This window comes from Strix uralensis, chromosome 2 (assembly GCF_047716275.1).
Source record: "Strix uralensis isolate ZFMK-TIS-50842 chromosome 2, bStrUra1, whole genome shotgun sequence".
NCBI classification, from domain to species: domain Eukaryota; kingdom Metazoa; phylum Chordata; class Aves; order Strigiformes; family Strigidae; genus Strix; species Strix uralensis.
Genome location: NC_133973.1, coordinates 5181864 through 5199126, shown reverse-complemented (window position 1 = coordinate 5199126; position 17263 = coordinate 5181864). Strand labels below are relative to the sequence as shown.

Below are 17263 nucleotides of genomic sequence, written 5' to 3'. Positions count from 1 at the left end.
GAAGAAGGAACAATCTTACCCTCATAGCTCCACCCTAGCTCTTATGACTAACTGAAAGAGAGCAAAGACGTGGAGAGTTTACATGCATCAAAACCCAGGCTTAGGAAGTTATAAGTGTTTGGCTGAGGAGTGGTGGCTGTCCTTGCTCATGTTCTTAGTTCCCAGCAAATGGCTGCTTTCCTCCCAGAAGAGAGTCATGTTACCTTGCTGTTGTCAACAGCCACTGTGGCTTGGCTTATGCATGCTGACATTAAGCCACCACAGTTTGGTTGTATCTGTGAGCTGAGCCAAAATTACTGAGAGGTAGAATTTCACAGTGGGCAGAGCAGGGACTTTTCCTCCATGCTAGGAAAACTACAGGTCCCTAGGTGGTGAGAGATGACTTCTTGAGGAAAACGTGCTCCTAGAAATTCTCTTTATGAAACAAAAGTCTCTAACAAGACTCCAAGCTTCATCAGATCAAAACGGTGTTTCATCTTGCCCAGCGTTCTGTCTTCTTGTGGTCTCCAAACACAAATGTTGGAGCTCCTGGGTTCTTCTCTTTTCTGGAAATTGTTGACTGAGATGGGTGGAAAGAGGTGCTCACACTGGAGCAGCAGAAGCAAATGAGATGTTTAAGTCTGTCTGAACAAGATAAAGACAAAGAAAGGCAGGTGGGTTGTGTTGAAAAGATGTGGGAGTGATAGCTGAGCCCTCTGAGCCCTGTTTACTTTTTGCAGTTCCCGTGCCTGGAAAAGGTCACAGCATAAGCGAACACAAGAAGAAGTAGAAACTGTAATGACATGAGAAGAATACTTTCATGGGTAAATTGCAAACAATTTGGGTAGTCCATGAGAAATAAGACATGGAGAAGACCTCCTGTGTGTGCAGTTCGTACCCAAGCACGTAGAAGTGTGTTTCCCATTGCTTGCCTTCAGCTTCCTGTCTGAGAAAGTCTTTGTTTCTGGTGTGGCACCAGGCAGAAGAGCAGGATGCTGGCAAGCATTGTTTGCTGATGAGGAAATGCTGGAAATTGTTTGCTGAGGAAATGCTGGAAATTGTTTGCTGATGAGGAAATGCATGCTGGAAAATTGCAGTTAATTTGCTCAGTGGAAGCTTCAGCCTGGGCATTCTGCAACAAGATGCTGAGATAGTTTTTGCTGATGATAACCATTCTTCATTTCATCTTTTTCCCCACACCATGGGCAGGAGGCCTAATTCAAGTGAACAGAGGGAAAGTACTGAGGATAGAGTAGTTTAGGATGGGAAGAAAGTCAGGACGATGGTTCTACCTGAGACTAAAATGTGGAAATTGGATCCCTTTGCAGTGCCTTTCACATGATTGTGCAGACAGGTCGGGTTTGGGTAATTCTTAACTGACATAGGCCTTACTTTGCAACATTGTGATGTGCTTCTAACCTAAATTTGAGTGTATCTGATACAGCATTAGTCAAGCAATAGTTTATAAACCAACAGTTAAAGTAACATTTATTTCTTTTTTCCCCCCTGTAGCACGCATCCGCTGTGACGATGTGTTTGGCATCTTGGGAGAAAATTTTACTTTTCCAGTAAAAATAGACGAAAGAATAATGGAAATTATTTGGACGAAAAACAAGGATAAAGTGGCTGAATGGGAAGGGCAAGGCGAAACGACGTATTTTCCTTCTTTCCAGTACAGAAGCTTGCTTAACAAGGAGAATGGGTCCTTGACTATATTTAACTTGGAAGACAATGATGCTGGCACATATGCGTTAGACTACTTGGATTCTAGGAAAAAAACTTATGTCTTAACCTTCATACTTTCTGTGTTAGGTAAGTAGTGGAAGAAACACATGAAGAATTTGCGTGACTATTCACTTTAAGAAGGCTAGAAAGGGGATTGTTTATTTGTCAGGGAAGCAAACAGAAACAGAGGGGCCTGTTCTTTGGCTTAACTTGCTTAGGCACTTTAAACAAATTTTCAAAAGTGGCATCTAATTTGTGTGCCCATCATTACTCACCTGGGAATGACTTCTAGAATGTCTGTAGATGGCACACTGTGTACTTTCGGGTAGATAACTTGGTCAGCTTGCTCAAAGAGTTTGGTTATCCCAGGCAGTATATATCTACTAAAGATGCTCATGCAGGCTTATTGTACGGGGTTGAATATCTGTGGTATCACCCTGTGCAGATCTACGCAGCTTCACTAGTAGTCTTTGGGAAATGTATTTGCCCAGTGTGTATATTATTAGTCTTATTGACAATGAAGCATGAGGGGTCTCAAACTAGGCACTGCAGAACTACAAACGGGGCCACCTCTAGAAATACATTTTTCGCATGCGCATGTGTGTGCACGCACACACCTAACACATACACTTTTATCTGTACGCTTTTCTGCTGCTTTTGTTGCTCCAGCCCTTGTCCTGTGCTAAAATTCAAGGCAGTGTATAAACAAAATAATACAGAACATTTTCTCTCCTTTTAGCTCCTCCCTCAGAACCTGAGATAAATTGCAACATCAGTGGTGATAACCTTGTGTTAAAATGTACAGCAGATTTCCAGAAGCCTCTGAATTATGCTTGGAAGTTCAATGGCAAAGCAATCGCTCATCAGACCCAGGAAATTTTCATCCCTAAGAAGAATGTTGGCACTTCTGAGAAAGCTGCGTGTTTCATTAAATTCTCTCAAACAGAAAAGAGCTCTGAAATCTCTTTGACTCAATGCTATCCAGATAGAAAAGGTAATGAATGGGTCAGGTAGTGTGTACAAGTCTGAGAGGCTAGGTTGGGAAGCAGTATGAACTTTGACTGTAAAGTTTCTACTCATTTCTCAGGCACTTGAATTTAAAGAGTAAAAAGCATCAGAAGTCATTTGTCTGCTAAAAGCGTGTTTAAGGCTGGTAAAACTGATGAGGTTGACAGTTTGATCCCCCTTAGAAATATACTTTTTGCAGGGATCTCAAGAGAATAAAACCTTCAGCTGTGATTTGAAACGAGTAACAATAAAGAGGGAGACACACTTAGATCTCTTCTGAACCTTCTGGCCTTGCGTAAATAATGCTAATGACTGTTGCGCTCTTTATACTGCTTTCCATGAACTGGAATGAAACTATTGAGTTGTTTCGAGTGAGTCATCTAGGAGCCATTAGATAAAATTTCTCATCTAGCGTATGCATGAATCAATAAGCATACTTTTTTTTCCTCCTTCACAGATAGATATAAAAAAGAGAAAGGAGAGTTTTCCTGCTGTTGCTTATTGCTTTGGGACTGCCTCAGCTGAGCTTGCTTTTTTTTTTTTTTTAAACATAGGATGAGAACATGTTTGGAACCATCTGGTTTGTAGGCTGTGTAAGGCAGTCCCTAACTGACAAAATTTCCCACTTCTGTGCAAAAGTAATTTTCATGGTTTACCAGTGTAGTATTCTTCCTCCTTCACTGGAATTATGTATTAAAGACTTGTTGGAAATGAGGCGTGTGGTAGGTTGACCTTGGCTGGGTGCCAGGTGCCCACCCAGCTGCTCTATCACTCTACAACAGAACAGGGGGCAGAAAATATGACAAAAGCCTTGTGGGTAGAGATAAGGACAGGGAGATGACTCAGCATTTAACCATCATGGGCAAAACAGTCTTGACTTGATGAACATTAACTTAATTTATTGTCAATCAAAATCAGAGTAGGATAATGAGAAACAAGAACAAATATAAAACACCTTCCCCTCACACCTCCATTTCTGCCAGGCTCAACTTCACTCCTGATTTCTCTGCCTCCTCCCCTTGTGCAACACGGAGGGATAGGGATTGGGGGTTGCAGTCAGTTCATTATATGTTACCTCTGCAGCTCCTCCTTCCTCACACTCTTCCCTTGCTCCTGTGTGGGCCCCCACCCATGGGAGACAGTCCTTTGTGAACTTCTCCAACGTGGTTCCTCACCACAAGCTGCAGTTCTTCACGAACTGCTGCAGTGTGGGCCCTTTCCATGGGGTTCAGTCCTTCAGGAATGGACTGCTTCAGTGTAGGTCCCCCACAGAGTCGCAGGTCTTGCCAGCAAACCTGCTCCAGCATGGGCTCCTCTCCAGGGGGGTCACAGGGCCTGCCAGGAGCCTGCTCCAGCGCAGACTCTCCACAGGGTCGCAGCCTCCTGCTGGCACATCCCCCTGCTCTGGCTTGGGGCCCTCTGTGAGCTGCAGGTGGAAATCTGCTGCCCTGTGGGCCTCCCTGGGCTGCAGGGCACAGCCTGCCTCACTGTGGGCTTTGCCAGGGGCTGCAGGGCAATCTCCTCCTGCACCTCCTCCCCCTCCTTCTTCACTGGCCTTGGTGTCTGCAGGGTTGTTGCTCTCACATATTCTCACTCCTCTCTCCCAACTGCTGTTGCACGTGTTCTTAAATATGCTATTGCAGAGGCACTACCAACATCACTGATGGGCTCAGCCTTGGCCAGCAGCAGGTCCGTCTCGGAGCTGGCTGGAACTGGCCCCATCCAACATGGGAGCAGCTTCTGACATCTCACCAAAGCCACTCCTGTAGCCCCCCTGCTACCAAAACCTTGCCATGTGCATCCAATGCAAGTCCCTTGCTGAAATTTCATTTGGCTGAGATCTGTCTCGGCCTTTCGTAGGCCAAAAAAGAATCACTTTTCAAGTGGGTGATGTACCTTCACAGCTAAGGTACTTACCATGTAACTTTCTTGGAGTTGACTTAAGGTTTTGCTAATAACTGACTCTGGTGCATTACTTTTTTGAAGTTACTTTTTTAAAAACAAATAGCTGTAAAACATACTCAGGGTTGTATTTCTGCTGAAGTAGTGTATCACACAGTTGCTTTGTAACTAACCAATCATTATTTATTTTATTTTTTTTTCAAGGAGACAGCTATCACAGAAGAAATAGAGGTCTTATTGCGGCTCCTTTTCTCTTCGTTCTAACTGTAGCATTGGCACCAGTATACCTATACAGAAAAGGTTTGTATAGCATTTCTTAATTGAACTTAACATGCTTTGAAATTATGCTGATCTAGGTTTTGTAGAATGTATGAAAGTTTCTGATTGTGGGATGTATTGTAAATACAGTAGTAGAAACAATTACCCCATAGGTAACACCTAAGGGATTTGAATGAAAACATATACTGAACTTTCTTGCACTTGGACATTGGGCTCTGTGTACTGGGAAACACTGTAGCTTGTATTTGCATGTTTCTCCCTCAGACTGAGTATTTAATTTATGGTTTGTTTCTACTTACCAAGTAGCTATGGCCTCTCCCATTCCTACTTGAGTGTGCTTTCACTGCCTTTTTAGAGAGCATCATGAAGCTGCCCTCAAGATCGGATTTATTGCTGGGACAGGCTCTTACCAGGGCCTGTTGAATACCTTATGCTGAGTCTAATCTGACAACTCAATGTGCTCAACTGATACGTAGGGACTTCTGAGCCTCCTGTCAGCCTGTATTGCCATCGTCCCGGAGTTCTAGATTTCTATCTTGATCCATCCCTACACTGAATTCAAGTATCTTTTTTGTAAATCTGACAGCTTATATGGAAATGGTAATTGTAGGCTATCACTGTGTATCTGTTGCTGCCACCTTTTTAGGTTAATATGTCAGATTGTATTCTGGCTTGAAAAAGAGGTGCACACCATCTTTTCTTTGTTTGAGAGAGTCCCAACCAAGAATACATTGCCTTATCCTAAAGGTGCTCTATGTGGAAAATTCCTGTTGGCTTCCTGGTGGGGGTAGTTGCAGGGTGAAGAGGATGGCATGCATCGTCACCTATCTGGGAAGGACCGATTGATGATATTCTGGAGGGGAGGCTCTGATCAGAGCGTACATAGTTGTATATTGCATGAGGACCTTGTGCTTTCCTGATCATTCCCCATTTAGTTTCTGTTGGCATGGAATCATAAAATAAGCTAGGTGGGAAGGAATTTCTGGAGGTTCCATCCAACTTGCTGCTCAAAACAGGACCAACTTCAAATCTAGAACAGGTTGCTGAGGGCCTTGTCCAGTCAAACGTTGAATAATTCTAAGGATGGAAGTTCCCCAGCCTCTTTCAGCATGTGTTCAAGTGCTGAACCACCCTTGTGGGGAAGGATATTTTCCTTATTTCTGTTAGGGATTTCCCTTTTGCAACTTGCAGCCATTGCTTCCTGTCTTTTTGTTTTGTACTTCGAGAGGAGTTTCCTTTGTTTTCTATGTAAGTTAGCTGTAGACTGCAATTAGCCACCCCCTTAGCCTTTTTTTCCTTCAGACTGAACAAGCACGATTCAGCACCTCCCTGCACAGCTCCTGCCCCCTCAACATCTTGGTGGACATTTGCTGAACTAACTTCAGAATGTCAGTGTTTTTTCATGAACTGGGAGCCTAAAACTAAACACCACATGTGGTGTCATAAATACTGACTAGAGGGGAAGAATTATTTCTGTCAATGGACTGACTACACTTCTGCTAACACAACCCAGTATCTGGTAGACTTCTGCTGCAAGGGCATATTTCTGACTAATGTTCAATTCAGCATCCACCAGGGCTTCCAGGTCCTTTCCTGCAGAGCTGTTTTCTAGCCAGGCAGTGCTCAGCCTGTACTGTTCTGTGGGGTGATTTCAAGAGGTGCAGGACTATGTTTGCCTTTGAACATCACATCTTTTCTGCCAGCACATTCTTCCAGGTTACTGAAGTCCCTCTGAGGGGCAGCCCTGCATTCCAGTATGTCCCCTACTCTTCCCAGCTTCACATCACCTGCAAACTTTCTGAGGGTGCCTTCTGTGCCCTTGTCCACATTGGTGATGTTGAACAAAACTATGTTTGGTATCAACATGCGAAGAATCTCACTCAGAACTGGCCATCAGTTAGACTCAAAACAATTCAGCTACTTTCCTTGAAACAGCAAAGGTTTGACCATGCTAGAAAATAAATTTGTTATACCTTGGTAGAATAAACACTGTACAGGTATAATCAGAGGATTCGATTTGCTGATGCAAGTACAAGACTGAGAATTATAAATTGCTAAGCTCTGCTTTAGATTTGGTTAGATGTGTTCTGACTTGTTGTTGCTGGAGGCCCGTTTTGTTGATCTCTCACTGATTGCCTTTGGCCCCAAACAATATTTCACTCTTTCTTCTTTCCCCAGGTTGACTATTCAGTTGCATGTCCTCAATGATTTGTTTTGTTTTTGGTTTTTTTTTTGGGTTGGGCGGGAGTGTGGTTGAATGGATGGAGGCTGTCAGCTAGTTTCCAAAGGTACAAAACTTTATTTCTGAGTAATTTCTCCAGGTATTCTATTTGTTTTGGTGCAGGTAGAACTAAATGTAGAACAGGAAAAGCTGCTCAGAACAGTCTGGCACGTGGCTCAGGTAAGAGATTTAGTGTCACAAACGTGTGGAAATCAGACTGTTGCTTTAGTTTGGTTTATATAGGCTTGTAATTTTTTTCTCTATGTCGGTATAATCTTGCATTGGAGAGGTAAAGGAGTAAGGTTTCTTTCAGGCCTTAGTTGTTTTAAAGAATGCAGTTACGTTTTCCAGGTCATTAATACATACTTTCTAAAATAAATAAATTTTGTTACAGAAGATCAGCTGCTTTGCTCTGTGGACAGACAAGAACAGCCTAACTTAGAGAGAGGTAAGAAACCTGTATTGGGGTTTAAATGTTTCTAAACATCTGCTGTTGGTTGGAGCGAAGAGTCTGATCTGCTCTTTCCATTTTTTTTCAGGGTCAAAGCTTTTGAGTTGATTTTCAGTGTGTGCACATGTGGCCTCAAAGTCTCAGCTGAGGTCCAATATTGGATAAGCATAGGGACCTGCACTTAGTGGGGCTGGCAGAATTACTGACAGTGTGTGGCCTGAGATTTGCCTGGTCAGCAGCTCTCTCTGGAGGTGAATTCCACTTCTGACAATGGAGAATGGGGGCTGGTCTCAGGATGAGGCCTGGAAAAGTGCACACTATAGGGCAATCTGTCTGTTGGAGAACTTACTCTTTAAGTAAGTTCTGTCTGTTTGGTTAGGGCTGGTTTATGTGCTAAAATGAGGTTAATATTTCTTCTACCTCTTTTAATCTTACCTGCCTGTCCCATTTATATAAACTTCTCTCAGAAATTTGGTTGATTATTTTTCTAAACCCAGTATTCATACCAAGTGCTTAGGGCTGGGCATGAATGTAATACATTGCTCATTCATTCCCAGTGTTCCCTATGGAAATTTCTTGCTGGCCTATCTTGGAAACTGGGCAGCTAGCCTTTTTCTCTGTGTATTGAATTTAACTTGGAAAGCTGGTGGCTCCAGTGGGTGGAGGTTGATGCTGTGCATATAGCAGTAGATTTAATAATGACCACTGAAGGTATTATCACATCAGACTGGCAGGAGTTTGCTCTTAGTTTACCTTGGTCATATCTTGAAAATCCGTCCAAGGACTGATGAAGACAGGCACATTGCTAGTCTGGTATGCAGAACTCTGGTCCTTGCTTTTGGTGCATGACTGGTGCATACTTACATCCTGTGGGTCAAGTTGCAATTGTCTCTTTTTCTTTCCCTAACCCCTTTCAGTTTCTGGAAAAAATCTGTCAGCAGCACCTTTTCATTCACTCTTACTCCATTTTGCAGGCCTGTCTTCTCCTTTTAACACTCAAGATGAGGGAAGGAGACAGTGGAGGAACTTCTCATCTCTTTCCATTAGTTACCAGTCTGCTTCCCATCCTTGATTTCTGTACATGATGCTTTTCTGCAGGCAGTACACATTCTCAGGGTTGTCTCCATTCCTGCCTTCTCATCCACATCTCCACTTGTTTCTGCTGTCCATTCTAATCCTGCATTGTTTTTTGAGTTGGGTTTGTTGTTTTTTTGGGGAGGAGGGGGCATTCCTTCTTTAATTTGCCACAAGATTGTTCAGTTCTCCGGCTTCTGGGTCTGTGTGTTGGGGTGTAGGAATCACTCTATAGGATGAGCAGCTAAGGAAGGGGACAACTCGTCTGTGCTCCTCTCACAAGGGTGAATGAGGCTAACGTGTTTCAGCTTTAACATGTACGCCTCTTGTTGCCAGAACCACCGTGGTCTGTTCTTACAAACCAAACTAAATTAGCCCCTAGGCAGTCAAGCAGATTAGGGAGAGCAGGGGAAGGATCTTAAAAAACACTTTGTTGTGAAGGTCACCAGACCAAATACTGTTTCAGTGGGAAATGGCAAAAGCTCCTGCCATCAGATACAAGCTCAGCACCCTGTTGGAGTGTTCTGATGTTGGACTAATGGTGGGATACTCAGTCTGGCATCTTACATGAGCTACTGGAGTTAGCATAAGGCTGGAGCAGAATGTTTCTTGAATTGCAAACTACTGTGTCACCTTTGCAGAGATTTTCTGTGTGTTTAATTTCTTAAGGTGTTCTTTAATTTCTGAAGTTTCTAATTGTTTTTATGGGTTTGGAGGTTATAAAATGTGATGAGGTTCTTGGTGATGGGCCTGGAGAAGATGCCACAGGTAGAAAGGCAGCACTATGAAAGCGGGTTTTGGGGTTTTTTTGTTGTTGGGTTTGTTTGGGTTTTTTCCTCCCTTTCTACCCACCCTGCCCCAGCATATCAGTCTTACGAACTTTTTAGTAGGATTTTGGATAAAGAACTTCATTTTTCTTCTGATATTTTCATACAGTTGTTAAAGCTGTGGTTCTAGCCCATGGTTCAGAGATCATTGAAGTCTAGAGACTATGGATGGATTTGAAGGTGAAAAAAGGAGGACAGGAAGAAAAAAAAAAAACCACAAAAATTTCCTTTAGAATGGCCCATGTTTCTCTTAAAGATTCTTTAAGGTCTGCAAAGAGAAAGGGTTTAAAGTCACAGTGTTAGTGCAACACCATAGATGAAGTAAAAAAGGAGATGTGAATTCTCTTCTCAGCTGTCTCTGGCTTTTTGTGGCAAATCTGTGCAGCTTTATCACCTTAAGTCAACCACTTCAGAAAGATTTTGTAAAGCTGTAGGCATAAGTAGAGATAATATTGGTTATGGTCTGGGACCTTAAGTGGTTGCTGAAGGGAAGTCGGAGTTGAAATTAATTGTGAGTCCTTCGATAGAGTAGCATAAACATATCAGTTCTCAGGAGCATCTGCTAAAAGTGTTATAATGAAACTGTTGCTTTAAGTCTGAGTTGCGTATTTTGCAGATTATTGTGCTATCTTCATACACGTTTCTAAAAATTATTTCTGTTTGCTTGCAGCTATATCTTCACAAACTGTTGACTGTGAGAATGAAAAGCCTAAAGCAGGTAACAAGTGAGATGGTGCCCTAAAACAGGGTAACATGAAGTGGGGAATTAATTTTGCACATGGCCTTTCGCAGTCCAGAACACGTGAGCATGCTCTCAGTGTAGAGATTCCCATTCCCCTGTTGGCCTAGAAAGACCTATTGCCTTAGGAACAGTAAATGTTGATGGGTGGATCACTGGATGAGAAGTCAAAAAGACCTGGATCCTTGTGTGTGTTAAACAGCACTGAGCTGGATGATGATCAGCTTCCCTCTTGGTATGATGAGAATGGTGCTGCATGCTGTGCTTGCAAATCACTTTACCATCTGTGGAAAGAAGAACTAAGCATGTGTGAGGGAACCTCTTTTTATAGTAAATAAGTAAATTACCCTTTTGTCTGTTACCTTTTATTTACATGCAAAAGAGGGCAGGAATATTTTTATAGTATGTTGTCATGGGCAGGTGATCTTTGCTTTCTGCTGGAAAGAAACCCTCAAGGACCCAAGATAAGAAAATGCTGCATCTTCAAAGCTTTGTTGGTATTAATGACAAATAGATTTGAGCCTCAACACACCAGTTTAGAGATGGGATGCTTACAAGCTTGCAAAATGTTAATTTGGGAGATACAGCAGGCTTCTTTCCTTAGAGAAGCACCATTTCTGGATGCGGTATCTTCCACTTGCCTTATGCGCTAGGAAAGTTTTTGTCTGTGTTCATCAGGCAGCCAAGCAAAGCCCCAGTTTTGTTTTCTTAGTACAGCTGGTGTAAATTCCAGAATTTCCTTAAGACCTGTATTTTTTCCTAGCTCTTTTTGCTCCAGAGGGATAGTGTTATATGGACATTATAGTTCAAGTCAGCAAAAAAACCAGACTGTTGCACTGATGATTCATTCACTCACTAACTCTTCCACCATTTTCCACGAGTAGCTGATAATACAGGGGTTGGAGAAGGCAGAAGTTTTTCCTGATTAAGGCAAAAATTGCTAATGATGACAATAAGGAAAAGGAAATCCAGAAGCCCCTGGGTTTTGCTGCTTATTCTTCCTGCATGAATTGTAATGAGCGTAGAACAGCTTTCCTCATGTGAAGAAATAGGGGTTGTGTAGCTGATGGTGAAGGTGTGGTGCAGTGTGGGATTGTCTTATCTCTTGTGTAACTATTTCCACATACATAGACATGGATATAGGAGAAGAAGGTTTATTTTATGCCTTTCTTATGGAAGAAAGGAGGGAAACATACAGTTCAGGCAAAAGAGAATCAGGTCCATAGATAAAGGTTGTCTGGACACTGGAGGAACAAAACAAAATGCTTTATTTTGTTGCAGTATAGAGTGGGAACATCAGGAAGGGGAGTCAGCGCAGCTTTGTGCAGAACACCCTGCAGCACCTAGGTAGCATGCAATCACTGCTGTACGGATGGGAAATAGTAGGCAAGGCTATGATCTCTGAAATGTGTGTATAAAGCAATTTTAAATGGGGCTTCTACTGGTAGCACAGCAGTACATAACAGCTCAGAGCTCAGCAGCACACCTTCTCCTCTGCAGCAGCACAGAACAATGACCTGTGCTGGTGTGGGGAAGAAGCAATGGAGCGTGCTCCTGAGGGACTAGCTCTTCTCTGACCTCTCTTCAAAGAATTGAACAAGGAGAGCAGTGCCTTGAAAGACAAGCAGACAGTTAACGGTTGGTGTAAGTTAGGAAGGTAAATTGTATGTTGTATGGAGCAGTTGGTGCTAGTGAGCTGGTGGACAGACTGGCCAGCATCCCTTGGAGTTGAAGGCTCAGAGCGACTTCTGTGTAATGCTTCTCACTGGAGGTATTGGGGAAACTGTGCCATGAATGCTGAATCCCTGTCCTCTGTGCAGGCATTTCAGGAGCAGAGTTAACCAACTTTCAGGCTGTGTTTTTACCACTCTTGGAAATAACCCCAGCAGAGCATACAGGCTTGAAGTACACGTGTTTTGGAGATCATTGGGGTTTAAAATAATAAATTCAAAAAACAGTCTCAGCCAGAGTGATATGGGAGTTCTGGTCAAGTAGCAGTCCCTGCTGAAATGCTGGCTTCTGGTCTTCTGGATAACACTGCCTGCTGAAAGATCTCTGCAAGGGGACCTCCAGTCCCCCAGCGCGTGCACATGAAGCACTTAAGTGAGGAGCAAGAGTTGATGTGACAAAGAGGAAGCTTTGCCAACAGGAAGCTTGGTCTGGAGAGATTCCTGCTTTGTGAAACGGAGTCAGGTTGTCCTTTACTGTCTCTGGTGGAAGGCAGTACTTCTGTGTGTGTCTGTCTTTAACCTCCCTGACATCTGCTGGAAAGCCAAGGCAACAATTCAAGCTGTCAGGAAGGTTTCTGGGCAGCAGCAGGGACAACTTCACACAGGCTACCGGATGCACCAGTGAAGGCTGACATGCAGCTGTATGTGCTGCTCACTGACAGAGGAGGACTGGATGGGGATGTGGTCACAAATGGCTGCCTTGGCTGTAGTGACCAAGAAACAGATTCCGAGAGGAGCGAGGAAGGTAAACATCAGGGTACAGGCAAATTTCCACTTATTCAGGAAAACAGGAGGTAGGATATCGTGGGAGGCAGTTCCGAAGAGCAAAGGAGCTTGAGAGAGCCATCAGGCCTTTAAGGAAGACTTTCTCCTGCTGTGAGCACAGGCCATTCCCACAGGCAGGAACACGGGCAGGCTAAGCAGGGAGCTCCTGACAGGGCTCCAGTGCAGAAGTCACGTATACTGGATGTGGAGGCAGGGGCAGGCTACAACAGAGGAATTTAGGAGCACTGCCTGGGCAGGTAAGCATGGTGTCAGGAAAGCCAAGGCTCAGGGAGACTTGAAACCAGTATGGGATGACCAGGACAACGAGAGCAGCTTCTGCTGTTAGGTTATCTGTAAAAGAATAAAGGAGGTAAACATGGGCCTGTTGCTGAAGGGGGGATTGATTTAGTGATATCTGATGCTGATGAAGATTAGGCTAGTGAGCAGACAGTGAGGTAGACTGAAAACTGGCTGAATGGCTGAAATCAGAAGGTTGTGATCACTGGTATGAATTCTAGTTGGAAGCCAGTATCTAGTGGTGTACCCCAGGAGTCAGTAGTGGGTCCAGTTGTTTTTAACATCTTCGTTAATGATCTGAATGATGGGGCAGAATATGCCTTCTACAAGTTTGCTGATGATACAAAACTGGGAGAAGTGGCTGACACACCAAAGGAATGTGTTGCTATCCAGAGGGACCTCAACAAGCTGGAGAAACATCCTAGCAGGAACCTCATGCAGTTCAACAAAGGGAAATGCAAAGTCCCACACCTGGGGAGGAGTAACCCCATGCACTGGTAAATGCTAGGGGTCAACCAGCAGAAAAGCATCTTTTTGGTAAAGGCCCTGGGATCCTGGAGTATGAGAAAATGAGCATGAGGTAACAATGCGCCCTTGCAGCAAAGAAGGCTAGTGATATCCCAGGCTGCATTAGGAGGAATGTTGTCAGCAGTGTGAGGGAGGTGATCCTTCTGCTCTACTCAGCACTGGTGAAGCCACATCCGGAGTCCTGTTCTGGGTGATACAAGGGAGATACAGAGCTACTGGAGAGAATCCAGCAAAGGGCATGAAGATGATTAAGGGACTGGACGTGGTCCTGGGCAGCCTGCTGTGGTTGAGCCTGCTTGAACAGGGGCACAGGACAAGATGACTTCTCAGGTTCCCTTCCAGCTCAACCATTGTGTGATTCTGTGGTATTTCTCGTATAAGGAAAGGCTCAGAGAGCTGGCACTGTTCAGTCTGGAGAAGAGACGGCTCAGGGGGATCTCATCAACGTGTATAAATAGCTGATGGGAGCAAATAAAGAAGAGGGAGCCAGCTTCTTCTCAGTGGGTGCCAAGTTACAGGACAAGAGTCAATGGACACCGTCTAAAACATAAGAGGATCCATCTGAACATCAGAAAACACTTTTGCTGCATGAGTGACTGAGCACTGGCACACATTGCCCAGAGAGGCTGTGGAGTCTCCATCCTTGGAGATATTCTAAAGTCATCTGGACATGGTTCTGGGCAGCCTTATCGAGGTTCGTCTGCTTGAGCAGGGGTTTGGACAAGATGACTTCCAGAGGCTCCCTCCAGTGTCAACCACTATCTGATTCTCTGATGTTAGATACAGATAAGGCTGAGATACCAAGTGCTTTGCCTCAGTCTTGACAGTCCATGTGGTGTTTTTGCTTAGAGGCAGGTTCAGGGAGGAGAGATTCTGCTAGTAATGGAAGAGGATCAGATCAGGGATTTCTGGAGAGACTTTGGCCCAAACCAGTCCATGGGATCTGATGCAAGGGATGCCACAAGACCTGGCAGATGTCATTGTGAGGATATTCTTTATCACCTTCAAAAGTCATGTTGGGGAAGATCTGTGACAACCAGAAGAAGGGAAGGATTGAAGCTATCTTCCGAAACGGCTAACAGGTCTATCTGTGGAACTACAGGTCAGTCAGGCTCACTTTCATCCCTGGGAGAATGATGGAGCAAGTCTTCTTGGAACATGTTTCTGGTCACAGAAGAAAGATGGTGACTGGGAGTAAGTGTAAATCACAGTTGACCAAGCTGACAGTGTGTTTTGGATGAAATTACTAGGTCTGTGGAAAACAAAAATGGATGTCATATACCTTGACTTTAGCAAGGCTTTTTATGCAATGTCCCTCAGCATTGTTGGAGTCTTAAGTTGGGATGTCCCAGTCTGAATGAATGTCTATCTACATGGGTGGAAAACTTGCTAGATTGTCAAGCCTGCAGGCAGTGGTTAAGGGGTTGTACTCTACATGGATGCTGGTGGCAAGTGGAGTACTGCAGAGGTCTACTTTGGGTGACCTGGACAAGGGAGAGAAAACAAGTGTCGTTGAATTTATAGATGACAGCAAAATGTGGAGTGCAGTCAATCAGTATGAGGGCAGGATTGTTGTTAAGAGGGAGCAGGAGGGGTAGAGGCCTGCGTGAACCTCATGAAATGCTGCAGGGGCTGTGCAGGGTCCTGCACCTGGACGGACCAACACCCTGCACTCGTGCAGGCTGGGGACTGACTGGCAGGGGAGCAGCTCTGCTGAAAGGTACCTGGAAGTCCTTACGGACAGTACTCTGAGTCAACAGTACTCTGTGGCAGCAAAGAAGGCTCATAGCATCCTAGGCTCTTTTAAGGAGTGCTTAATTAAGCAGTAGATTGAAGTAACTGGTTATTTTCTGTTACTTGACACTTATTCAGTGATGTGTAGAGTATTACATGTGGTTTGTGGCCCACCCAGTTCTGGCAAATTGTTGGCAAGTTTGAGCAATTTCAGCAGAGTTGCTGGGAAAGTGCTGATAAATTTGAGCAAGTTCAGCAGAGTGCCACCAACGTGGTCAGGGGCTGGAGCACAGTTCCTCTGAGGAGAGGCCAAAGAAACTGGGCTTGTTCAACCCCAGAGAAGAGCAGGCTTTCAGGGTACCTAACAGCAGCTGCCAATACCTGTGGGGATATTGATAAGAAGGGTAAGCCAGAATGTTGACTGAGGTGGCTTAGTGGGATATCAGGTCCTAAATTGAAGCAGGGGAGATTCTCTCTGCGTGTGAGGAAAAATATTTCTGCCTCTAAGCATAACTAATCACTAGGACAGGCTGCATGAAGTCTTCATGGAGTTTCTACCCTTGGAGGTTTTTAAGACCTGACTGGAGAAAGTCCTGAGCGACCTGTCTAAAACTGAATGTTAATCTTTCACTGAGGAGGGTTAGAGACCCTGAATGAGCCTGAGTGATTCTGTGTGTCTTAGGAATTGTAGATGGTGGCTTATCTCTAAGCAATGACTGATACCACTGTGAAGTTAAACAGTGAGATACATACTGGAGGACTGTAGCTCTCCTGTGATCTCTTTTTCAGAACCCTCTGCTATGCAGAACAGCACCCGGACATCCACATGTGCAGTTGACTGTGATGTAACTGAGGGAGGTGAGTGCCTGTTCTGTGGTGGGGAGCTGTCCTGGGGGAAAGGTGTTGGCTTTCTGATGTTAGCTGATGATGTTGGCAACATGTTGAGTTGTAGCTAGTAGCTCACTCTTATGCAATAGCCAGTACTTTGAAGCTGAATAAGGCAGAGGACTGTAGTTGTCTTCTGATCTCTCTTCAGACACCTTGAAGGAGAACAAGAGCTTGCTGGCCAAGCATGCAGATGACTCTGGTGTGAATGAAGCAGGTAAGTGCCTGTGTTATGGAAGCGGTCTTTGTGTGTTGTGACTTTTGCATAATGCTTCTTGGTGTGAAGTTATGAGTGGCACCATGGGTGCTGAGTGCCTTCTGTGCTTGGCCTTTGCAGAGTCTGGAAGGGGTCATGAGGACAGTGCAAATTTGGGCATGGAGGAGAGAGGGGAGGTGTTGTGTGATGGTTCCATGGGGTGGGGAATGTTGGTCAGGACTATTATTGATGCCAAACAAATGGCCCAGCTCAGTCAGATTACTCTTGATCCATCTGGGCTGGAGAGGGCAAAGTGTTGTGAGCTCTAGGATTGTCTAAGTATTATCTGTTGTCCCTGCAGAAGTCACCCAGGATGCAGAAGGTGGAAATGGGGAGCACCCGAGCAACACTTCCAGCTGCAGTAAATAAGGTATGTGAGGGTGGAGCTCCCTGTGTCTGGGGAGAGTGTGCAGACTGGCACAGAGGCTGGGAGAGGCAGTGCTGGGCCAGGGTGTGTATGACCCTTGACCCATTCTTGCTCAAGTAGAAAAATAGTGAGGAGTGGCTGGAGAGCTGCCAGTCAGAGAGGGACCTGGGGGTGTTGATTGACAGCCGGCTGAACAGGAGCCAGCAGTGTGCCCAGGTGGCCAAGAAGGCCAATGGTATCCTGGCTTCTATCAGCAACAGGGTGGCCAGCAGGGACAGGGAAGGGATCTTACCCCTGGACTCGGCACTGGTGAGGCCACAGCTCGATGACTGGGTTCAGTTTTGGGCCCCTCACTCCAAAAAGGCCATTGAATGACTCGAGCGTGTCCAGAGAAGGGCAACGGAGCTGGTGCAGGGTCTGGAGCACAGGTCTGATGGGGAGCGGCTGAGGGAACTGGGGGGGTTTAGTCTGGAGAAGAGGAGGCTGAGGGGAGACC

General features: G+C 44.8%; 1 protein-coding gene across 2 annotated transcripts in view; it reads left to right on the top strand.

Moving 5' to 3' along the window:
* The window catches only part of CD58 (CD58 molecule), a 41411-nt gene that overhangs the window by 12152 nt on the left and 11996 nt on the right, over positions 1–17263 (top strand). Inside the window, exons 2-10 of one of the 2 annotated variants that reach the window (XM_074853261.1) lie at positions 1492–1791; positions 2444–2698; positions 4819–4914; positions 7238–7294; positions 7509–7562; positions 10137–10184; positions 16049–16117; positions 16296–16361; positions 16702–16761. In XM_074853261.1, coding sequence (XP_074709362.1) covers positions 1492–1791; positions 2444–2698; positions 4819–4914; positions 7238–7294; positions 7509–7562; positions 10137–10184; positions 16049–16117; positions 16296–16361; positions 16702–16761 — 1005 coding nt within the window. Of the gene's footprint in view, positions 1–1491; positions 1792–2443; positions 2699–4818; positions 4915–7237; positions 7295–7508; positions 7563–10136; positions 10185–16048; positions 16118–16295; positions 16362–16701; positions 16771–17263 lie in introns of both variants that reach the window. The other variant, XM_074853269.1, reaches the window with a different exon arrangement.